At 35.8% G+C, this 25,359-nt stretch overlaps 1 protein-coding gene across 4 annotated transcripts in view; it reads left to right on the top strand.

Annotated features, from left to right (window-relative positions):
* The window catches only part of AUTS2 (activator of transcription and developmental regulator AUTS2), a 1,196,629-nt gene that overhangs the window by 517,330 nt on the left and 653,940 nt on the right, over positions 1-25,359 (top strand). For all 4 annotated transcript variants that reach the window (XM_077141005.1, XM_077141006.1, XM_077141007.1 and 1 more), the window contains exon 3: positions 18,231-18,332. In XM_077141005.1, coding sequence (XP_076997120.1) covers positions 18,231-18,332 — 102 coding nt within the window. The remainder of the gene's footprint in view (positions 1-18,230; positions 18,333-25,359) is intronic.

A 25,359-nucleotide genomic window follows, 5' to 3' on the forward strand; every position in this document is an offset into this window, starting at 1 on the left:
AAAAGAGAAAGGAAAAAAGCTTAGGAGTCTGTAAGCCTTCTCCCCTGGTTGCAGTTAGGAAGCCAGTTGACAGTATAATAGGCTTTTGGAAGTGGGTGCAGTGGTTTGTGTGCTCTGTTTGATGTTGCAAATACCACCCCCTGAGGGAGATCTGCAAAGAGGATGTTCTGTTGTTAAAGAAAGGAAAAGATTAACCTGAAACGTGAACAGAGAAACTCCTAAATTCTGAAGGACTTAGGTGCAACCAAGGAATGATCTCATTTACTTCTGTGGAAACATCATTTGGCAATCTGCCTGCTGCAGACAAGCAGAGGGCTTGACAAATATTTTTTAATGATGTTATTAATGAAAGACAGCCATCAGTAAACTTGATATTAGATAATGGATTAAGTGTGTGTGTGTGTCTGTGTGTATTCTATACTCACATTCATAAAACACGTGAAGTCATGTGGCATTTTTAGAGTCTACCTAATAATAATAATGATTTTCTTCATATGCAGAGATAATGCTCTTGACCTTTTATGAGCAGATGTAACACTTGTTATTTTGGAGATATTTTTTAGGAGTGGTAATGAATGGGCATTAAGCCACTTCTGCCATTCATGAATATATGCATTCACTTAACAGACATTCATTAGATACCTACTATATGCCAGATAACTGTGCTTGACATCAGGGTTATAGCAGGGGAAAAAAGACACTTAGTCTCTCTGCTATAGTTTATAAGCCATTGACGGGATAGACAAAAATAAATAATCATGTAATTATACACCCACAATTTTTACATTGATTTTATATTCAATAGAATATATTGAGCACCTCCATATACAGTAAATTCTAAGACAGACCCTTAAAAGAAAGGGCACCTTACCTAATTCCTATTGAAGTCAGCAAACAGCTTGCCATTTACAAGAAGTAAACTGGCTGTATTTGGTTAGAGACTTGACCAAAGCCACCTGATCCACATAGGAACTGTACTTCATTTCTACATATTAATTTAGCACACATTTCTACAGAAAGTAAGGTAGTATTCTAGCAGAAAATTCTGTTACAACCTTCGCCTGATGTATCTACTCATTTATTGTTAAATCTTCTCTTCACCCTACAAATCTGGGTTCAAGACCTGATCTTCTATGTGCTTGCTATGTTACCTGGGCCTAGTCAACCTGTCTGAGACAAAGATTCATATCTGCAAAATAGAAATATTCATGGAGTTGTGATTGAATGAAATCATGCATGTGAAAGTACTTTGTAAAGCATTAGACTCTTGAGTTTGGATTATTCTGTTATTCCATTGTTCTGGAGGGAATAAAATTTATTGAGACCCAAGTATTTCCTCTTCTCTTAAATCAAAAGAAAATTAGAAGCAAGTTAATTCTCAGTTCAACTAGGAACTGGAAATCATTATATCTTTCCTTTAGCAAAGTGTGCCAGAAGAATTAGAAAATAATAATGAAATTTGGGAACAGATGAAGTTTTTCTAAGATAGAATACCTAATGGTAAGATGCATGCACCGTTCTTGAAAATGCAATCTTTTGACATTGTTAAAACTAAGCTTTGCTGTATTACAACCTCTGTTTTGTTTCTTCCTTCTTGTTTCATTTGTTTCTCCTTGTGAGGGTAAAATGGAAAAGAATCATTATGAATGCATGCTCAGTGACTGGGTTCTGTCACTTTGGCCAAGAGACAACATGCTGTAATGACAAGTAGTGTCAGAAGTATGAAGCCAGCAAGAGCAGTCATTATTTAAGTGATGACGTTTCACGTGAGATTACGCTGGGTTATACTAATCTGCAAGGAGGTTGTGTTTTCTGGGAAAAATTCAGTGCGAATGAAATGCAGTAAGAATGAATTGAGAATGCAGTGTGCATCCTGCAGTACATGTTGTTTCTGCGTCTCTTAGCCTTTTGAATCTTTTTGTTTAAAGGCCTTACATAGATCATTCTGTCAGTGATAGGTGACTTTTTTGCTAAGGTTCTTCCTCCAGATACACTGAATTGAAAAAGTGTATGCCTTTTGATCTCCACTTCGTGTGTGTATGTGTGCACATGTGGGAAACATAAAAGTCATCACAAAGCAGTCTGAGCTACATGGTAGTTTCATTTACTCCATGTTATCAGAGATTGAATTGGAGAGCTTATTTCAGTCTTCTTAATCTGTTACTGATTTCTAATACTGAGTATATTTTGGGCAGTTAGTAAGTGATATGTTTTATAACAATGAATGAAAATTTCAATGAGGATTGCCTCTGTGCCTTTTCCTCCCTGCTATACCTCCTTCAGGGTAATTCAGGTCTTAATAGCTTGCTGGTAACTAGGAGCTAAATTTAATGTTAATTATAGGTCAGGCCCTATCTCCACACATTTTAGACCCAGCTTCCCTCACGGCAAATGCTGCATATAGTCATCAGACTACTTCCATACAGAATAAGATGCAGCAGTCTAGAAAGCACCACACCCAAGTGGACAGAACTGTTGTGAGTCTGTAGAGAACAGATCAGATTGCAGCTACCTTAAAGTTTTGCTAATGGAAACTTTGGCTAAGACGCATCTTAAGTAATCTGTAGTATCAGCATGCTGTCTACAAAACATGTTGCAGCTTTCATTAGCTGGGTGCGAGCTGAAGGTAAACTCCCGTTAAAAAAAAAAAAAAGAAGGAAAGAAAGAAAGAAAAGAAATCTTTGTAATGATTAGCAGGGGACCCGTATAATTTAAGGTATTCTTTGGAGTTTATAAATATGGCCTTGTAAAAAGCCTGGATATAAGGAAACTGTGACTTTAAGTCATTAGAAGCCCAGTGGTTTGATAAAATAACAGGAAACAGACAATTTATTATGAGCAGTCTTAGTAGCTCTGGATTATCTATAAAAATTTTACGGCCTTCCCCAAGTGGCAAGAAGCCATAAAACTTGCCTGAATGAGGGACTTGTTAATTTACTTGTTAAAGCAAATTAAAAATTTATAAGTGCTTTTAGGTAAATGAGATCTTCTCTCATTGCTGCCCTTGCTGGGCCCTGGAGTCCTAGGAGGGGAGAGTGGCTATGCTCAGACACCACTGCAGAACAATAAAAGCTATTAAATTGTTCCAGTTTATTACAACAGAGTAGTGCAGCTGTTGCCATGGCTTGCTGTGGGGTACTGGTGGTTGACAGCCTGGAGTTTGAGCAGATTTTCTGTCTTATGCAAAGGATAAAAAAAAAATAAAGCCAAGGAAAGGGCTGATTTTTATACCTTAGCAGTTCTCCAATAGTTGGTGTTACAGACCATGTCTTTTTATTTTTTCTTGACCTCATTAATCTAAATTTTTTAATTCATTTTTTCCTTTCCCCAGAAGTGTTACTCTTTAATTCCATAGGTTGTTGTTACTTATAAATTTCTACTGGTCACCATGTGTTTTAGCTGTTTAGTCCATGAACAAAGACCCAGGCCTCAGGGTGTTTCTGTAACCTCATTAACATTTCTTGAAAAGATCTCTTTTCCTTTCTCTTATCTAGCACCAAAATTAGAAGGAGATAAGAAAGGAAATTCAGGACATTTTCTTGTGTATTCCATTTCAGAAACTGTGGAGAATCAATATTTTTTTGTGGAGACTATAGTATAAAGGTAAAGGCATATTTTCTTGGACTCTCTTTTGGGTGAAATGTTATCTTGGGTTAAAATTCTTGTATGTAAACATGTTCTTTTACTTTTGTCTGTTTTCTACTTGTTGAGTTTCTCCAAAGGTAGCTCTGACTTCTGAATGGTAACTTTTGGCCAGAGGAGTAATTTTTCAGTTTCAAGTCCTGCAGCTCAGGGGATCTGATCTTCACCTCCTTGGATGTGGGGCCGAGATTTCCTGTGCTTGGCAGAGAGCAGTCTCCTCTCTGCTCTCATGATAGCAAGGATTGAGATGTAGGAAGTATCTCATTCTTCACACAGTTCAGTTTTGATTTAGGAAACATTTACATTTGTAGGGCAGAGAAATATACAATAAATATCAATTACTAACCCTATGAAACATTAAATGATGGGTATTTCACAAGTGTATTTAAATTCCCAGACATCTCTTGAAAAATCAGTTTCTGAAAATGCTTTCTTTAGGTGATATTTTGAGGCATTGCAGAGGAAATGGGCATTTTATTAATTTTGAAAACATAAGTGATAAAAGGAATGATTGATACAAGTGTTTGCTATTCTGAACTGTTCCCTCTTCAGTTACATAAATATCCATTACTCTGATTTGGATTCCATTAAAATTGTGTTTTGAAACACATATTTTTGTCAATAAAGTGTAGTAGAAAGTTGACAGGGAAATGTAGTAAAAATGGCAAATAAATGTATATTTTAAATAGTGTCCCAAGTTTTAAAAGGCATCAGGTTTCAAACAAAAAGATGCTTTAATGTTAAAATCTCCTTTCGTAAATAATTCTTCTTTGGTCACTATCTTCATTGGTTCAGAAACTTCACTGTACAAAACCACTATGTACTGCTTGTACCTCTAATTGAAGATCATAAGCTGGTTACTGGCTTGAATCTTAATATCTTTGGCATTTGGGTTCTCCTATGTTTCTTTATTTAGAGTCTCAAGTAGTAGTTAAGTTCAGGTGTCAACTTGGCCAGGTGATGGTGCCTGGTTCTGTTGCTGTGGACTTAAATCATCAGCATGTGAATTTCGCCTATGGCTGATTACATCTGTGGTCAGCTAAAGGAGAGCCTTCCCCAAAGAGTGAGTCTTAAAAGGAGGACTCAGAAGAGAGGAGCTCAGAGTAGCTCAGACCCAGATGTTTGGAAATGCAGAAAGGAATTGCTCCAGGGAAAACTGTTTGAACCCAGAAGCAGGAGAGAAGTCCAGCAGACATGACCATGTATCTTCCCAGATTAGTAAATTTATAATTAAATAAATCCCCTTCATAAAAGCCAGTCCATCTCTGGTGTATTGTATTTCAGCAGCCTTAGCAAACTAAAACTCTGAGCAAAAATGCCTGGTTATAGCCAGCTTTGCACCAATTATCTCTGTGTTTTAGAATATCTTTTGCACCTGATTTTACGTCCTTTATGGGTGGAGCTTTAGGAATTAAACAGTTCTTTTCTCACTGTATTACCCCATGGATCTGATAGGAAAGTCTGCATAAGTAGAGAGCTGTAAGGACTGCATTATTCTTTTGTGCAAGAGGACCAAATTGAATGCATGAACACAAAAAGTTGATAAATCTAAAAATCTTGGAATAGAAATAGCAAATAGTCAATTGCTGAGCAATCTCCGTACTTGAAAGACTTTGTTACAGTAGGACCAAAATATAGCATGGAAACCAAGGACAGCTTTAATGAAATAATGATGAACCTTCTAGTAAAATAGCAATGCTTCACAAAATATTTGGTTCTAACAGAGTTTATGTTAGAATTTTAGTGTATATGCTCACTCGTTAGTAATATTGATATATGTTGTGTAATGATTGCTTAATTGCTAATTTTCCTATGCTAATTAATGTTTTTCTACAAAACTAAATTCTTTAGCTCTTTACATTTATTGAATGCCATCTGGCTTATGAATTTTCATAAGAACTGCCAAAAAAAAAAAAAAGTACAGATCTTCCTCCTCCCTGCCTTTCTCCTAAAAAGGTAGAGAATATCTATCCATAATGACATTTTAATGTGTCTTTGGGGAATTCTTTTTTCCTCCGTAAGAGTAAAATATCTTTCCGCTAAAAATATTTCCTCCCCTCCCCTAGCCCGAATTTCCTTTCTATATCACCTCTAGTCAGTGCTATGGCAGTGTATCTTCTTACTCTTTTATAACGTATTTTTTGTATTATTGCTCTGGGGAAAATTTTTCCAAATACTATGTGTCAAATATGTTTATCCTGATTGTTAGGAAAAACCCACATTTATTTTGTATTTTTTTGTAATAGCTGTATCTACTTATTCACCTATAAAAATTTGGTTTAAAGTCATCATTAAGCATATATTGTACACTAGCAAATTAAATAGATGTCCCTTACCATCTATTTAATACAAAAAATACAAGGTATTTTTACTTTGCAGTGTTTAATATTTTTAATGTTATTTCATTTTACCACTTGCTACCAGCTTTTGGGCATCTCCATGAAGGTAGTTTTAGCATTATAGTTTCTTTGCTGTAGGTAACAAATGTACACATGTATGTGATTGATATATGTATTATAGGCATGATTACTAGAATTTAGCAGAACTGTTTAAATATATAGGCTAATCGACATGCCTTTCTCTTTTAATTTTTTTTCTGATAATGTTATACTAAATACAGCTAAGAATACCAGTTAAGTTATAAACCAGATAAGAATTGCTTGGCAACTAGAGAGACTGAATAAGAAGTAAGATTAACTTCAGTTGATTAGAGTTTTATTTTTTTAACCTCATCATTAAATTGATTTAAAGCTCTTATTTCAAATGGCTAAATTAAATGAAATAGTGTTCTCAGTTGCTTTTCTGGGTCTGAAGTGACCAAAATATCTGTATTAAGGAATATTTCAATCCTTAGTTATTCTCTCTGAAGAAATCTGAGGCAGTTTTGTGGAATTTAATTTTTAGATGAATACAATTAATATATTATGACTCAGTCACATCTGATTATGTATTAGTCCTTCAAAAGGGAGAGACATAGCTTTAAAAAATCAAGATATGTGATGTTTTTTACTTACTTTCTTCGATTACAAAGATGCCAGAATAATTATTTATAGCTAATTTGCTAATGGTTTACCCCCAAATGTTTGGTCACTAAATCAGAAAATGTTAGAAATATTATTTTCCCAGTGGAACAGACATTCTTTAATTGGTTGTAACTATGCACTGCACATGAATGATAATGATAATGATACTGTGGAGGGCAGCATAATGTGGAAATTCAGCTCTGGAGTGAAAAAAGCCACCAGTTAATGATTAATTTAACCTTGGATGGACCTGAGCCTCTACTTACTGAACTCTAGAATGGTCTTACAGGTTGTTGTGAGAGGTAAGTGAAGACTCATCAAATTGTAGGCACTGCCCCAAGAGTGAGTGAACAGAGCCTTCAGCCAGGGATCAGGGATCCACATTCTAAGCTCGGCTCACCACCTGTCCTTGGGTGTTTTTGGTTGGGTTGTTTATCTCTCTTGAAAAAAAATTTTTTTCTCTGTAAAGAAAACACATTAAAGTTTGCTTACTTTAGAAGTTTTCCATGAGGATTAAATTAAGTCAGATATGGACTATTAGAAAATTGTGTAACACTAAACAAATGTGTATGATCACAAAAATGAGAACAAGTTAATTACTGGTCATCATTTGTTAACTTGCATATCTGAGATTGTGATGTGTCCGACTGTCTTTTACTGTTCTTTTGTTTGCTTCCTTTTCATATTGCTACAGTGGTAGAAATTTCAGCCTAGGATATTTTTGACATTTGAGTCAAAAGTTGTGCATTATTAAATATGCACACACCCACACACAATTTAATATACACCACAGGCCTCAAATTGGTGGCGGTGGGAGTGGGAGGGGCAGTGTAGCAAGGTTGTTAAAAAGAGTGTGGGCTACAGAAGGACTTCCAAGGTCTGAGTCCCAGGCTACTTACTAAGAATAAGTCATGCCCCATTTGTGCTTTATTTTTCTTTATAAAGTGGAAATAACAGCAGCACCTACCTCATGTAGATGTGAGAATTAAATAAGTAATGCTTGTAAAGACTAGAATAGTGCTTGATACATAGTGTTTAATAAATGTTAGCTACTGGTATAACTTGTTCATCTTGGTGCCAAATTTAATGGAATATCAATATTGGAATTATAGAATTTTAGAATCAGACGGGACTTCAGAAATCATTTTACTTAGTTTCTGTTTAAAGAAACAGGTCTTCTGCTAATTAATAATAGAGCTCACAACCAGGTCTCCTGGCTTCATGTTCTCTTCTTCTGAAATAGGAGAAATGCAGTGTTTTTGGGAGTTCACTTATTTTAAGGAAATGCTAATTTTATAGAAACATGCTGTCTCTTGGCTGACTGAAATTCATCTGAGGCTCTCCAATTACTTGATTTCTCTCCAATTACTTGGTTTCTTTGGTAACCAAAGGTAACTTATTTACCCCTTGGATAAAGGATGAAAAAGATGAACTGCTTGGGCTCTAACTTTCCTTGCTGAAGAGCATCCAAATTTCTTTCCTTTTTGTCCATTGGTGTACCCCCTGGAGGAGATCTGTCTTTGCTCTAACAAAGGCTATTTCATGATTCCTCCTTTAAAAATAAGAGTGGAATTCCCCATTAAGACCATCAGTGTTGTCTAATTCTGCGTTTAAACCGGGATAGCCTAAACCCCTCAACACAACCCATCACTGCCATCTCATGATGAAATATAGTGAATTAGTTCAGACTTTTTCAGTGATACTTGATTATTGTGACTTCATTCACCTCTTACACAAACTGTAATGAGACTGGGATATGAAGAGGTTTTCTGATCAGTTCTGATTTTTATATGATTAAAATATGGGAGGAACTGAAGACATAACTTTGAAAAGATAGTTAGTATTGGCCAGTCCCTGAATAAAGGGAATTATAATGAACCAGTGTACCTTTAACTTGGGGAGCAAAAGTGATGTCCACCTCTGCGAATACTGCTTCCATTTTAGTTTTGCTTGTATCGTTGTGACTGAGTTGGGACACAAACTGTTGGTTTCCTGCTGCCTAAAATAGTGACTACCTCAAATTAGGTTAAGCAGTAATATACACACTCTCCTTCTTTAGGAACAGCTCAGTGAGAGTTTCTCTTGTATATCAAGGGGCTAATGTGGCATAGATTTTGGGAGGAGGGGAAACCTAATTAGAAAATTGGATCTGTTCTTAAATTGCAAATGTGTGTACATCAAAGCCATCATAAGAATAAATTTAAGTCTGATAGTGTACATGGTTTCAGTACACATTGGCAAAATATCCTGCTGATTGCTGATTGGAAACAGTTGTTAATTCTCTACTTCACTAAATTCAGAGTGAAAAAACTTTCCTTAATAAAGAACAGATTGAGGAGATCCAAGACCTTACTGTGTGGGAATTAATGGCAGATGCATATACTGGTAGTTAAAATGTTTCATTAGATGTTAATGTCTTGCTGTGTTTTTAATTGTTCAGGAATTAGCCTCTAGAATATTAAAACCATCTGTTTGTTATCACAATGAAACAGAATGCTTAAATAGTTATTAATTTGTGTTTCTTGTCTTTTTTTTTTTTTTTTTTTTTGTAAAACTTTGATCTGTTTGGAGTTAAGGGAATTTGAAATGTGGAAGTGAAAAATAATTTTAAAGCACACCCGTGTCCCAAATAGCTGTGGTTTTTTCCCCCTACCTGCTGTGCATATTTTAACTATATTCATTCTTTTACATTCTTTTTTATTTTTTTCAAAGGAAGAGGAATTGATTCTGTTTTCAGGATATGATGAGAATGATCACAGAGCTGATTTAATAGTTGATTTAAATGGTAAGACCACCTTTGCACGTGGCAATTATTTTATATTCAAGTTCAAGACAGACTTTATACATTTGGAGGAATGAAGGGTAGCTAAAAATTTAATTCTAAAGACACTCTCCTTCTACTATACTCCACTGACTCTGTAACCATCAAGGACTTCAGAGTCTATCTGCAGTCCTGCCTCTGCTGTCTTTTGCCTTTGTGACTTTGTGCTAATTAATTAGTCTTTCTCAGTTTTATTTTCTCCATCTGTATATTGGAAACTATAACATTTAATTTACGGAGTCACTTGATGATCAGAAATAATATAGCGGATTTTATATTTGTTCTGTGTGATGGGCATATTAAGTGCTTCCTTTCTTGATTACAGGGAGCCGATGAAATATTTTGGATGCTTTTGAGAATATATGTTATCACTGTAGCTTTAGGATCCAGGAGCAAACCCTTCATTTACTAGCCTTTTCCTTTGTGGTGATAGCCAAGCATTAGTGCATTCAAGTTCATATCCTCAGAAGGAAAAATCTTATTTTAGTATCATCTTATCTTTAATTAGCTGCAAGATGTGTAGATCTACAATGGAGAAACCTAACTTCTACATGGGGTCCCAGTTTATATCTCCAAGGACCTAGTATCTGTCTTCTCATCTGTTTGGTTAGGAGAAATAGTCAAGTTTTTTTCTATTTACATATATGCATGTCAGCTGAAATCTTGCCAAGAACTGGAAAATTTACATGTTTATGTCTTTCTATATCTTGAAGAAATGCTGTGTGTTTAGAGCAAGAATGATTGATAGTTGGCAAATGTACAGTTCTGTATGTGAGCTTCCATTACCCTGCCTAACCTTGTTCAAAATGAGATTATCCCAATCCTTATGTCTGTTTTGCCTAGATTAAAACAGAGAAGGCTTCAAAACTTTAAATCATTTGGAACACAGTGAAAACCACTTGGTGTATAGAAGTGAAGTTTGTCATAAACCCTGATTCTCTAACTCAGATTCCTCAGACGCCATGTAGGTAGTGCAAACAAATGATTCAGAACAGTGTAGGGTGGTGTGAGGATGTCATCGGCCTGGTACTACAATGACCCTGTGGAACTGTGTGCTTAATTCAGCTAGTCTTCTCTTTCCAGGAGCACATCCCCTCGCTAAATGGAATACGCTGGTACTGGAGGTCATATAAACCATTCGTTTGTAGTGTGACAAGAATGAACTTATACCATTTTTATAGACAGCAACTTCTCATTTGAAACCTGACCATGAAGAGTATATTTACATCTATAATCCTTTGGGTTTCTTTTGTAAATATTATTTTTTTAAAGAAATTAGTGTACATTTACAAAGGTTTATGCCATTGTGAATTGCATTCAAAGGTTTTTGCTAGATTGATTTTAAAAGAATAAGAAAAGTAATATCTTTTTTCTTTAAAACACTTGTTAGAAGATAAAATAAATAGGATTTTAAATGCTTCATGTTATTCAAATTACTTCAAAGTGGCAATTTCATCAATAAGTATGTGTAATACTTAGAGAGCTATTAACTTCTTTTGGTAATGGTTTTTGACCTTTAATTGAACAAGTACTTTTGAAATTCACAAATGCCAGGATGAAGATTTATTAAACTAACTGTAATTAACTCCTACTTTTCATTTTATAATCCTATAGCTGACTGTCTAAAATATCTTAAATTACATATGATGAGTGTTTTGGGAACAAAATCGACAGAACTTTTCTGAAGCATGGGAAATCTAAAGACTGTTTTTGCATGATCACAAAGCCCTCAAGTTCAGTTCACAGTCATACCTAAGCAATGCCAAACACTATGTTCATTCAACCCTTTCTCTTTAATCCCATTCTTCTATATATATTTTTACCTTTATAGTTATTTAGACTTCCTTTTCAACCAACAGTGAAAAGTCGAGTATATTATCATGCCTTTTGTCAACATAATTCAACCTGGGAATAGTACCCAAGTTGTATTTAGAGATGTGGGTTATATATCAAGCTCTGCCTTTTTATTTTCCATTCTCTTGCCTTCACGTTACTAAGTTGTGAAGAAACATTATCATAATAACCTCTTGGCCACATCACAGAGAATAGAGTTACAATTTTCTTGATAAGTCATAGAGCATTATAAATTCTGCTGCCTGGATTGATTGTATCTACTGGAAGGAAATCACAGTTGGTCAGGTTGCCCTTGATTGTCTGAATTGCTTTTTGTTTGTGTTTTAGACTATTTTGTTATAATGAACTTCCCTTATAGTCCTCATTTTATTAACTTTCAGTTATTTTCTGCTGCTGTAAAGTCCACTGAACCCCTTAAAATGTTGAGTAATGTATGTGATAAGCAAGTGAAAATGTTTCAGCAATTTTCATTCTCCAAGCTAACAATACAGATCTAAAGTTACCATCTATGCAATAATATCTTAAATATTGAAACAGAACTTCCGTGAGTAAATAACTTTTTAAAGTCCAAGCATATCCAGGAATCTTAGGTCTTACTTTGCACTAACAAAATTTTTGTAATTCCATTGGCATGATTATTTTATTTTTATTTTTTTCATGATTTAAAAAAATTTTTTTCCATGATTTTTAATATATGAATTTAGGGGCAATTTCTCCTTTTCTTGACTTTTTAAACCCATCATCGTCACAGAATTCTTGCTCCCTATCACACCTATCCTGCATAAATTCCTGGATCTGTGAATATGACTCATTTTACTTTCTCAATTAGGTTACTTTATATGGCACCATTGATAAAAACGGGATATTATCTGGGGTGAGTCTATTCTAATCAGAAAAGAATCCTTAAGGACGGGACTCTTCCTGGAGTAAAAAATCAAACAGTTTTTTTATATAAAAAATCTTTTTATATTAATAATCTTTTTATTTATGTTTTTTGAGGCTTAGTTATATGTTTGCAATTTAATGATGTTTAGTAGATATATAGAGTTTTTAATTTATTCTTAAACTCAGTTTGTTAGGGGAGCGTGAAGGGTAGTTCAGCGGTCAGAATTCTCTCCTGCCATGTGGGAGACCTGGATTCGATTCATGGCCCGTGCACTTTCCAAACAAACAAAGAAATCAACAAAAACAAACAAACAAAATTCAACAAATGTTGCTGTAGTAACGGGACACATGGAAAAGTAATGAAATGTGACCCTGCTGTATAGCATACAAAAAAAAAATACAGTTTGTTGTATTCGTAATTGGGAAGGTCATTCCTTTTTTGAGTGTCCTTATATCAGATTTTGGCACAGATTAGCTTTCCATACATTTGCATGCTCTGGAACAATTTTTGTTAAATGTTTTTTAAAATTATGAACCTCATATTACGTGATTGTGGTTTTGAAAGTACCACTGCAGAGTAATGTTTTGTAACTTTAATTTGTTTGTAATCATATTTTTATTTCTATTTTTTATTTTGTTTTTCATCTCTTTTCATATCTAGATTTGTAAGAATTAAATCTTTTATCTTTGTATATTTTCCCCCAGTTACACTCAGGTTTATTTTGCACCGTTTTAATTTCTTATTTATTATGTTCTTTTCATTTATGGAATTTCCCTCCTCTGATTTTCCCTCTAGTTTTTTTTTTGTCATACTTCTTTTTGATCTCTATAACTAGTACATTTGTCTCTGTTCTCTACTATTTAATAGAAAATGAATTATGTCCATGAGTTTACCACCAACTCATATTTTACAGCATTCTCTATGTTTTTAAATTTACATATTTATAATTTTCATTTTCTTAATTTTTCAATGACACATTTGTGATTTCATTGAAAATATTTATAATTGTGGAGAGTTTTTAAAAACATCTCTAGGTGACAGGGCTATTTAGTTGTGCAAATTATTTCATTAATTTTCATTATAGTTGGAGAAGGTTGTTCATATAATTTCTGCGTTTTGAAATTTATTCTGATTTTCTTTGTGACTAAATTGTATCCTTGATTGATGATAATGTCCCATAGGAGACTCTAGAAGGTATGGTCTGTTTGTAACATACTATATTGTGTATATTGCCAAGGTCCAAAATGTGTTTTTAGTATCTAATGTTCTTTACTATTTTCTTATCTTCATTAGTAGGATGTTAAAAGTCCCCATTTTCTAACATGTGGTTTGATTTCAATTCATTCTTTCATTTATCCCAACACAAACTAGATGCCCTTATTTGTTTTTTTAATGGGATTTTAACCCATTTATGTTACTATGGTAACTAACATACTTGACCTTCTGAGATTACTTTCTTACCGTTTCCCATAATGTTCTCCCCATTTCTGATTATGACTTGAATTCTTTTATGTTTTGTGGTAAACTAAAAGACAAGTAATTTTTATATTTAAATTTTATTACTGATTAGCTTTAATATTATCAAATACTTATTTAAAACTCTTTGTCAAAGACAGTAACAAGATATTAACTTCTGATTATATGATCCCAGAGGAGTTTTGCTCCCTTTAATTCTTTGCTCTGTTCTACTTTCCAGAGTTTTTTTTTTTGCTTTTAGTCACAATTTCTTATATTTAAAAATTCATTGTTTTTCATTTCTTTAAAAAATTAGCTTTTTCTTTTCAATTTTGTAATTTTGTTTATTTGTAGTAGTAATTTTCCTGTTATTTCAGTGTGTCAGTTTTTTCATTAAGTTCTTTAGATTGATTCATGTCTCTTTCATCTGTAATACCTTTTAAACTCTAAGGATTAAATAGTAAAAGTTCTACCTAAGTCATGAAACCTTCCTCAATTTCAGAAAGTTTGGAGACTTTTTTGATTTGGGGGAAAAAATTCTTTTTATGAGATTAAAGAATTGCTGTTTTGATGGTAGTGAAGTCTACAGGTGTGTTACAAAAGTTCACTGAAAAAAAGGTGTTGAGTTTATTGACACATTTTTAAAACATGTAATAGAGTTCGTTTAGATCTCAGCTGGAAAACTCAGCAATTTTAAATGGGATATATGTAACTTTTAGGAACTAAAACTGTGTAAAAAGATTACTTTCGGAAACTTTTGTGCATTAAGCTGTATAATTCACATCATTCCTCTCAAGTTCCAGACATATTATCTTCTCCAAATATTTTCTCCTTCTGTAAATCTTGTTTGAAGAGTTAATGATAGCTGCTGGGCATCTATCATCTTGAAACTCCCTGTACTCAAGTTTTAAAGAATGGCAGAGGGTGGCTCACAAATGCTTGGCAGGTGTGCACAGAATTGCTCCACCTTCATTCAGCCAAGGGTGATAGAACTTTGTTATTTGTTCATTAGCAGTGATAAAACCATGAATCGTTATTTTTCTAATTAGTCATTAATAACAATTAACTCTGTAATGAGATCACAATTTCAGTGTTTAGAGAATATGTTGTTGACAATGAACTCTAAGGAAAAGCAAACTGACTTCTTGTGTTTTATAAAATGTTACTCTCATTGACAGTATTACTGCCATTCATGCCAGATACTGGTTTCCATTTTGTGTGTTTTTTTCCAATTTTGATGCTTAAACTATGTAATATTCTTATGAGAAGAAGTTTCTGAAATTAAAAAGATAGTTACGGTACTTTTTAAGTAAATGAAGTCCTGATGTATTTAAAAGTTGATAGTAAGAAATCTCACTGCATCATTTAATAGCACGAACTTTCTGGTAACAGAGTGGCCATGGATGCTTGGATAAATCAATGTAAGCAGATTGATTTTTCTTAGGTTTTTAAATGTCTAAGCCTGCACCTGGCCTTTGTATTGTCGCTTGGTTGTAAGTAAAAGCTGGGAATTTCAAGTGAAGGATTACAACTTCTGAGTTAGTTATGCTACTCCAAATGCTCCACTGGATGTGGCTAAAAATGCCAGTTTGAAAATGTTTTCATGGGATTAGGAATGAATACTTCTTAGCCTTAAATCTTGTGGTTTAGCTTTAGTACTTACTGTAGTCAGTCCATTTCTTTGAAATATTGAGCTGTCTGACAGCTTAAAATCCTAAATTTCCTTTAAACTTGAGCCTGGCTTTGGAAGAGAAAGGGGTAGCGTGGGGCTGGATTTTATGGAAGGCTCTCTGAAGAGTATTTGCAGAAGTGCTTTTCCTGGCAGGGCACAAGGGAAGCTAGCAAGCTGTTTCTTCACAGTCCTTCTGAAATTTTGCTTTCACTGTCTGCCCTTATCCTAGATCAACATTTAGAGAGTTAATTTACGTCAGGACCATTGAATTCTCTTGTCAGATCTTGTCAAAGTCATCATTTTCCTTTCATGAAGACACATGGAAAAGGCCCAGAAGTAAGGTCCAGGTTTTTTTTTAAGCCAGTTAGGTATTAGGAAAAGCCTTGATGCTCTTATATCCTTAATACCCAGCAGGAGATGTATTTTTCATCTAAGTTTCAGAACTGAGTTTTTGTAAGCATTTCTTGATCAAAGGTCACCTAACCAGAGTCCTTTCTTTGTGAATGCAGGCAGGTACCACAAATGTATTAACAATATGTTAAATGGAGAATATTAATATACTTCAGAATCATTATTTCAGTGTTAAATTTAAACATCTAAATAGGCACCAAGAATTAAAATCAAGAGAGTTGTAGTCAGTATAACCATGGGTTTTATTCCTGGCTCTTTTGCCTAATTCTGAGCAAATAATTTGCTTTATTTGTTTCTTCATCCGTAAACCGGAGTTAGCTTTACCTGCCCTTACTTAACTCAGAGGACTAGTGGGATGACGATTGTGGCAGCGCGTATAAATTAGAGGGCCCGTTCCACATACCGATTTTATTATCAATATAAGTGTATTTAACAAGTTGCCTATTAAAATTTAAAAAACAGATAATTACCAAAGGTGTTTAATGAAGAAGAATGATATGTTATCTAAAAACTCTGAAGTTTTATTTAAAAAAAATACTTGTGGAATGAAATAGCTCTTCAAAGACCATAGTGGCGGAGATAAGATCTGAGCTTAAAAAAATCTGGACCTCAGAAATACAGAGAAGGTGGAGTGGGCATTCTAGACATAGGAAATCTGGTGTGAAAAAGGCCAGGGCAGGAATGGACATATTCAGGAAATTGAGAGACAGTGATATTCATTTTAGATTAAATCCTCCTTTATTATAAGTATAAAAGTGAATACTTGAAGAGAGTGACAATACTCCAAATTTTTATTCCGTAGTAATAATAAAAGGCTCATACAGCTTGCATCTGAATTAACTTAGACTTAGCAGTTTTAGCATTACCTTAGGAGAAAACCAAGTATTTAGAAGTTCAAGAGGATACAAAGTAAAATTAGAATCAATTTCCTGCTCTCCAGAAAGAAGAGAATACTTCCTAGAGATAGGAGTTTGAGAAGAAAGTGATAAAAGTGAATTTGTAGAGGTTGAAAGCAGAAAAGAATGCTCTGTTGTGGAGCTGATGATGGTATGGCCCAAAGAGCGGTCTGAATTGTAGTTTTAAAGAGGCCCATTTAAAGGTATAACGATGTTAATTAAAACTCGACCTCCATTTATTTTGATTACATCTTCCTCCTTGGCTCCAGAGCCACTTAAATGCCTACAGGCAAAAGTTTTGCTACCTATCACTTGTTCTGCTCTCTGAACTTCTCTTCTGCCTTAAAAAATGGGTTTTGTGTTTTGTTTGAGACTTTCCATGTTCTGATCTGTGCACACCTGTCCAATGTTTCTTCCTATTTCCTCCTAAAAGGAACTCTCTGTTTCAGATAAGATACCTCCTGATCATTTCCTGGCATGTTGCTTTCCCTGTCTTTGCTTTCTACCTTTCCCCCATTGGAAGTGCCTTCCCTCATCCTTTTGGCTATATGAGGTCAGTCTGCTTTTAAAATCCAAGACTTCAGAAATCACTTGTCCTCTGTGATCACTGGCTCTGTTTAGATTTTCATATAGCATGTATTTCTTTGTGTTGTTGTTTGTACTTGTCCTGCACTTGGGGAACATTATGAAGGGGATTAAGACCATGATGAAGGGGCTGTATGTAGTTGGCAGTGACACTGTGGACTAATGGCCTACATGTGTGTGACTCACATAGATTAATGGTTCCCAATCCTGTGTGTTCGTTCATTTCTCGTGGGAAATTAGAGCCGGGTGAATGTGTGGAAAGCCCTGGAATGCCAGTGTCATAAGATTTTGTGTGTTTGTTTAAGCGTGTTATCTCTCTGGTACTTAGTACTAGGCCCAGACTAGGTACTTAATACTTATTTGTTAAATGAGTGCTGACTTAATTTACCTAAACTGTAGGTCTTAATCTGGTCCTTTTAGGAGACATTAAGAATGTTGTGTCAAAAAAACAAGATCCTTTAGTGTCTTCCCAATGAATGAAGGATGGCATAACAGCATCTCATACTTTTCTGCCTGAGAAAACAACCTTGCTTTTTGTTTTATTGTTTTGTTGTTTCTTTTCCCAAAAGAGGACAGAAGAAATAGGCTGGAAATCATAGTTGATGTAATTTGGCCTTAGCTAGTCAATGTTTCTGATCTTATTTTTAACTATAGAAAAAAAAATCAAAATGGAACAGAAGAAAAAATCCCAAGGAAAAAAATATTTTCCAAGATTCATCACTTTGGTTAGACTTTTCAGATGCTTATTTAAGGCTTGCTTACTCCTTTCTCTACCTTGACATTTTCTGTTACATGTTTTGCTTATTCTATCCTTTGCTTTTTTTCTGCGGCAGCTTGCCTTTGTACCACTCAGAAAATGAGAAGAATGCCAAAGGCCAGGACCTTAAATTGTTCATTTTTGACAAGGCTCAAAGAACAGGTGCTAAGGCAGAGTTGTGTAAGGGGACCACTGACGCTCTGTTTTGCTCTTCTCTTTTGCCTTTAGCTCAAGCCAGGGCAGAACAGCTGCAGGGACAGTGACAGTGAGAGCGCCAGTGGAGAATCCAAGGGCTTCCACCGGAGCAGCTCTCGGGAACGACTCAGCGATGTAAGTTAAGAAAGAAAAAGAAAAAAAAAAGTCAAACAAGGCTACCAGACCACAAATCCCTTGGGTAAGGTCTCAATTCCCCGACACCCCAAACACTTTAGTTCACTTTGCATATCCAGCCATTGCAGTTGACCCTTTTTTGGTGTGCAGATGGTTGAGCCATGCATTAGTAGTGTCATTCTACTTTCTAGTTTTACCTAAAGTGTACTGTAACAAATTGTAAAGTAGTTGGGAGCATTGCCACCTTAGATAGGACAGACTAGAAAGAAAAGTGATAATACTTTTAATGTCAGTGTTACAGATAGAAGGAGGAGTCAAGCAGTGCTACAACTGGGAGATGACCTCATTTAAGAATGGGTTTTTTGTAATTTTTGTGGAACTGGTAACAATCCCTTTCTGTCATTTTATTACTTTCAGAAGGATGACTAATCACCTCCTTGATGAGAGAAGCAGTTACATTTCTTGACTGGTTTCTGGGGGGAAAATCTTTTGAGAATACAGTTTACTTCCTTGAGGGGTCTATCAGCTCTATAGACCTGGCTCTCACCAATCTCAGAAGCCTCCTATCTACCAGCAGAACAGATTCCCCCTTGCCACTCCCAACACCACCTGGCTCACTTAGAACTCTCTTGCCTTCATTCTACATGTCATATATCAGTATTCTGACCCATCTTTGACCCTGAGAGCAGCACTTGGAAATGCTCTTGTAAAGTGGGTTAAGTAGACTGTGGTATTATTAATAGACACCAAGAAAACAATGTTAACAGATTGAGACACAACCAAGAAAGAAAGAGGCAGCAGTTCAGAGTCTCTTGGTTCAAAAAAAGAGGCAGAGTGGGGATGTAAGATGGTCTATTGAGTTATAGGAATAAAACATTAGTATTTATTTTTGTCATAAAAAAGAAATTCAACTTTACTAATATTCAATTTTATAAAGAGTAGTTCATATATATAATTTATAAGCACATGTATCTTAGGAGTGTGTGTGTGGTAGTTAGATTCAGTTGTCAACTTGGCCAGGTGAATGTGCCTAGATCTATTCCTATGGACATAAGCCAATGGCCTGTGAACCTCATCTGTTGCTGATTATATCTGTAGTCACCTAGGAGGTGTCTCTGCTGCAATGAATGATGTTCGATTTAATTGGCTGGTGCTTAAATGAGGGAGCTCAAAGTAGCACAGCCCAAGCAGCTCAGCATACCTCATCTCAGCACATGCAGCTCAACCCTGGCGTTTTGAGATGCGGAAAGAAATCACCCCGGGGAAAATTGTTGGAACCCAAAGGCCTGGAGAGAAGGCCAGCAGAGATCACCCTGTGCCTTCCCACATAAGAATGAACCTCAATTGAAAATTAGCTGCCTTTCCTCTGAAGAACTAACAAAATAAATCTCCTTTTATTAAAAGCCAGTCCATCTCTGGTATGTTGCATTCTGGCAGCTAGCAAACTAGAACAGTGTGCTCAAAATGTTTTTTGTTTTTTTTTTTTAACTAAGAGGTGTCCACAAACAAAAAAGTCTGGAGACCACTGCAACACAGTGGGTCATTCTGTAGCAACAACTTTTCATCCATCTCCCTTCAGCCAAGGTGGACAACCCCAAGACCCATCCACCTTCCAACCCTTCCCAGGAATGTTTGTGAGTTTTAGGGTAAGATTTCATGTATGGGATATTGAATTCTTAGAAAAAGTAAGTGGAATAAACGAAGTGTTATTTTTTATATAATATAATATGCTTAATATTAGGCATATTTATATAACATATAAATTATATAATATGCTTAATTCCTTAGTTGTAGATCATTGCTGTTCCTTCTTTCTATGTCATAAACTATTAATTATATAAATAAAGGATGCTAACTTCATGTTGCGCTGTATGAGTGTTTCTGTGTGTAAGTGTGTATTTCTTTGTGTGTTCATGGTTTTCATTAATTTTGTTACGGAAGTGTGAATTATAATATAAAAACCATAACTTCGCTTACTTCCATTGCTGAAGACAATACTTAAATAAATGTCCTTATCAGATTTTGTTATGCTTTAAATTCAAGATCTCACTGACCCCTTACTTGATGTAAATCATTCTACAATTAAACAGTGTGGAGAAGTGAAAGCCACATCAGGTCAGGGAACTAGAGTATGGTTTTGTACAATCATTGAGGATTTCTGATTGGTTTCCCTGAGCTCAGTTTCCATTAGATCAATAGAAATGGGCATTTAGTGAGATGTTCCAAACATTCGGTAAGATTTTCCTATACCTGACTGTTAAAAACTCCAGTCACTTATATCCTTCATATGTGTAGTCTAAGGTTGCAGAATCTTACTTCAGTCCCTATATATTTAAAATATACTGAGCCTTTGACAAAGTCAAGACACAATACATATATTTTTAATATTAGAGCAACAGTAACCAACACAATATTTTAAAAAATAAAAATGCCCCCATTTTTTATTGAAAGAGAACTAGTAATTATTTTAGTGACAGAGGGAGAGGATTGAGTTCAATACTGGGTTTTGGTTTTGTTTCTTTTTAAATATCTCTAATACCTCTCTTTAACATGTTTATGATTCATCTACTTTATTGAACATTGAAAAATAATTATAAGTTTTAATATCCTTGTCTTCTAATTATATCATGAGTCATTTCTGGGTCTGTTTCTATTGATTATTTTTTTCCTCCTCATTGTGGGTCTTGTTTTCTAGCTTCTTTACGTACCTGCAAAGATATCAGACACTATGAATTTTATCTTTTGGGACGCTGGAAATGTTTGGTTCTTATAAAAATCTTGGGCCTTGTTCTGAGATGCAGTTAAGTTACTTGAAACACTTTGATCCTTTTGAGATTTGCTTTTAAGCTTTCTTGGGCAGGGCCTTTAGCTTAGGTCTTATTTTTCCCAGCATACTTGAATACTGTACCCTAAACTCTCCCATTCTGGTTGTTAGGGAGTACAAACTATTCCCCACCCTGAGCCCTGGGGATTGTTCTACCTGGGGGTAGTTACCCACATATGTATGCTGGTTATCACTCTGAAGACTAGTGGGGTCGGGGTGGGCATGGTAGGGATGAGGGCAGAATCCTTCTCTTGCTTGTGGGTTTTCTGTCTCTGTGCTCTCTCCTCTCCCATCTTCTGCTTTGAGAAGTCTAGCTGACCTCCCCTGATTTCTCAACTTTGTCTTCTCAACTCACAGACTGACTTGAAAGCTTTCTCCGTGCTGGGGTAATTGCAAGAGTCATCTTGTTTATTTTCCTTCTCTCAAGTATTACTCTCCCACATTGTCTATTGTCCAATTTGTTAAAACCTATTTTCCAAATTTCTGGTCTCTATTAATTCATTATGCCCACCACTGTTGATAAAAATTTCACCCATTTTGTGATATTTTTAAATGCTTTTGCAGTTGAGACTGTCAACTGAGGCTAGTCAAGATACTATATTATTCAAGTGTTTTTTTTTTAATTTATGGGCAAAAAGGGTAAGAATAAAGAATTCCAGAGGAGCTAGAAGATTTGACTCATCGCTAAAACTTAAAAGACTCAAATGTGCTTGGCTTTTCTAAATTACATATTCCCAAACCATATTGCCAGAAGGGAATAACTGGCCACAAGGACTTTCATATCCACATCAAGGAGACATAATAACTTGTTTAGATTAGTCACTGCGGAAAAAGTTAAGGGGAATAATTGAATATATGAACATCTGTAATAAGTTCTTCAAGGGGGAAACTATTGGTTTTGACTTCTACAGAATTTTGTAACATATGTTGTCAAAACTTAGGGACTAAATTTAAACACTTAAGTAAATTAGATAGAGCCTCAAAGTTTGAAATGATCATGGGTGTTGGTTACAAAGAGATCAAATTATCAGAGAAGTTTTACTGTTTAAAACATTTTGCTATTTATTACGAGGCAAGAAACTTGCTTTTTCTAAGTTGGTGTTTTTTCATCTGTAAAATGGAGATCATTTCACCTACCTTAAGGTCTGTTTTAAAGATTACTTGATAGAATGCTTGAATCACTTAGTACTGTTCCTGGCACATCCTAAGTGCTCAAAAAGTATTTGATTTATTCCCTTAGGAAGCCTTCTTTACCCTCCTTAATTTGAATTTCTTTGTAACTGTCAGCTTGTCAAGACCTGCCACTTATCTCAGTCTTGACAAACTCATTCCCTCCTCTCAATAAAATCCGCACTATCCTATGTCTCATAACCTATTTTTCTCAAACCTCATGTCCCTCTTATTTTCCTGCCCGGTATTGGCATCCTCAAAGTCAAGCTCTATTTTTACTTCTGACTTACTTATCATATCCACTTTGTTATTCTCAATTAGCTGCTGGTTTTAATTCTGAAGAGATGTTTGGGTCCTCATGGCCACTGCAACTGATTCAGTGCCCTCGTGATTTTTAACACCAATGATTCCTGTAGACTCACCTTCATTTCGTCTTCCTGGTCCCTAGCTTATGTGCTCTGTGCTCTGCAATGCTTCCAGAGTTGTTTTCTAAGAGGCTGAGCTAATATTTACTTTTTTTGTTCAAGATACTTGGTGTACGTCTAGGATGATGTCCACACTTCTGAGCACCATTGCAGACCCCTTTATCGGGGAGTGTGAAGCTAACTTCCTTCTCCCTCCCTTCTTCTTTCTTATTATACCTTATACTTACTCCCTCTGAACTACTTGTTTTATTCTTAAGTTTATTCTTTGAAATCTTCCTACCCTTGTTTTTTTCTTTTCCTTATTCCACTCCCGAGTCACTTCTTCTATCAAGTCCTTCCCAGCAGCCTGTGGAAACAAGCTCCTTTAGTGCTTTATTCAAATGGGCATATGGATATGACTCTTTCTGGTTTTTCTCTGAAAAAATTCTGGATCAGGTTTTTATGAAAGCCAGAAAATTATTTAACGGTTTCTAAATGTTAAAGATTTTCAAGGAATTGGAACATTTTAGAAAATAGTGAAAAAGAATTGAATTGTAGTCAGTTTTGTGCTGAGCAGTTTTCTAATCTTAATTTTCTTTAGCTCTTTAGTCCACTAAATATAAGCACAGTTGAAACATTTCTTCTGCCTGTTTTGGGGACTTTGTTCCTCCTATTCCATATCCCTCCAGTTTGGGGATTTTTATAGATTTGTGCTGCCATCCATCCCAACATCCATCTAGCCTATTCTCTCCTTTCCTCTCTCCCTCCAAACCTTTACTAAGACTTTACTCTGCGTCCAGTTTCACTAGTTATTATTAAGGAAGAAACAGAGAGGGGCCATACCATCAATGAGAGTCCCACACTGTTATATTTAAGATGAAAATCTAATCAGATCTATGAAAGACTCTTGATATGTTGTTTTCCCTTTTTTCTGTTTTGTTTGTTGTTGTTCTGTGACAGATTTTCCTTTTCCCTGACAGTTTGTTTTTGCCTTTTCCCATGAGTTTCCCTGGGTATGTCCGTGTTTCATTTGCCCACAAACTTATCAAATACTTTTTAACGTGTTAGATATTGTTATGAGTGGGTACTTGAGATACAATAGTGAATAAGATGAAGTTTCTGCTCTCATGAAGCTTCCATTCTTGTGTAGGAGACACAAAAGAACCCTCTGAAGAAACAAATGCATTTTTTTTCCCTGATATATCCTCTGCGAAATAAACAAAACTATAGTGGAAGCTATGATTTGATGCTTCAACTAGGGTGCTCAGGTAAGGCTTTGTGTTAAGGTGACTTTTTTTTCCCCCACCATATCATTTTTATTGATTTAGCCCATTTCCCTTTTAGGATTGGGAGCTCCATCTGTGGGAAAGCAGAGAGAAGAGACAGAAATCCTTGCAGGAAGGAGATTAGAGGTGTAGGAAAGACAGGAACACAGATTGAGAATGGGTAAATGAGACTCCAGGGTCAGAATGAAGAGTGACTGTAGGTTGCACATTTGGAGCTAGCCACAAGAATCCTGACCAGCAGAGCATACAGGGCTACCTTCCCAGTAGAATCTCATAAAAGATGCTGGCAATCAGGACCTTTGTATGATAAGCTACTGTTAAGCTGGAAGGGAGAACCCTCCACCTTGTGAGAAGGTTGCTCTGGCCTCCTTCATCTCCCAGTGTCCATGGGTTCTCCATGCCCTGGTTCTAGAACAAACACCGTAGTTGATCGAGAGAGAAAAGAAGGGAAACTCACCTGAGGTGGAGCCAGTCTGTTCTGCCCCAAGCCTTGGCACAGATATTCTGGGTTGTGGGCTTTACCCGATTCAGTTTCCACTAGTTTTCATCCTTGAGCCCTTAGAACTGCACTTGGCAGCAGAAGTGGTTTCACAGGCTGTGACAGAAGATGGAAGGGGCCCTTAGATGATTGCTCAGGCAGTAGATTAGGCTGCATCTTGTAGGGCTGTGGGTCTGAGCTGATGCTACTCTTTCATTCACCAGCTCATCTCCACATGGTTGGGGTTGAAACTTGTGGTCAGGCATACAAGAATAGCCATCTGGATCCATATGACCTCTGCTTCTGATGGTTCAAACAGAGTGACCTTGGGTGGGATCAACTTGCTTAGGTTCTCTGTGACCCTGAGCCTGGCATCAGGGCCAAAGTACTACTCATCCGAGCCCAGAGGCACAGCCCCACATTGTAGGTGACATTTGAGCTAAGGCCTAAATAAAGAGATGCAGGTATTCCTGTGAAAATCTGGGGAAAGAACACTCGGAGGCTGAGGGAAAATTAAGTCCAGGGCCCTGAGTCAGGAGCAAGTGTAGGGTAGTTGAGGGTAAGAAAAAATGGCATGTGTGGTGATAGTATAAGGAATGAGTACAGGGGCTGATCACACAATATCTTCTAGCACCAGGTAAGGAGGTTAGAGATTATTTAAGAAGCCCCTGGAAGATTTTAAGAGGAATCGAGTTATAATTTTTATGTTAAGATGTTCATTTTACCTTGTATATAAAGATGAAAGTAAGAGAGGAATGAGGGAGAGAAACCAGAAAGCTGTTGAGTATAGGTCAGAGCTGGAGATAGCTTAAAGTGAGTTAAGCATAGAGGGATGAATAATTGAAGTTGGATGTGACCTAGTACC

The sequence above is a fragment of the Tamandua tetradactyla genome, chromosome 23, assembly GCF_023851605.1.
Source record: "Tamandua tetradactyla isolate mTamTet1 chromosome 23, mTamTet1.pri, whole genome shotgun sequence".
Classification (NCBI taxonomy): domain Eukaryota; kingdom Metazoa; phylum Chordata; class Mammalia; order Pilosa; family Myrmecophagidae; genus Tamandua; species Tamandua tetradactyla.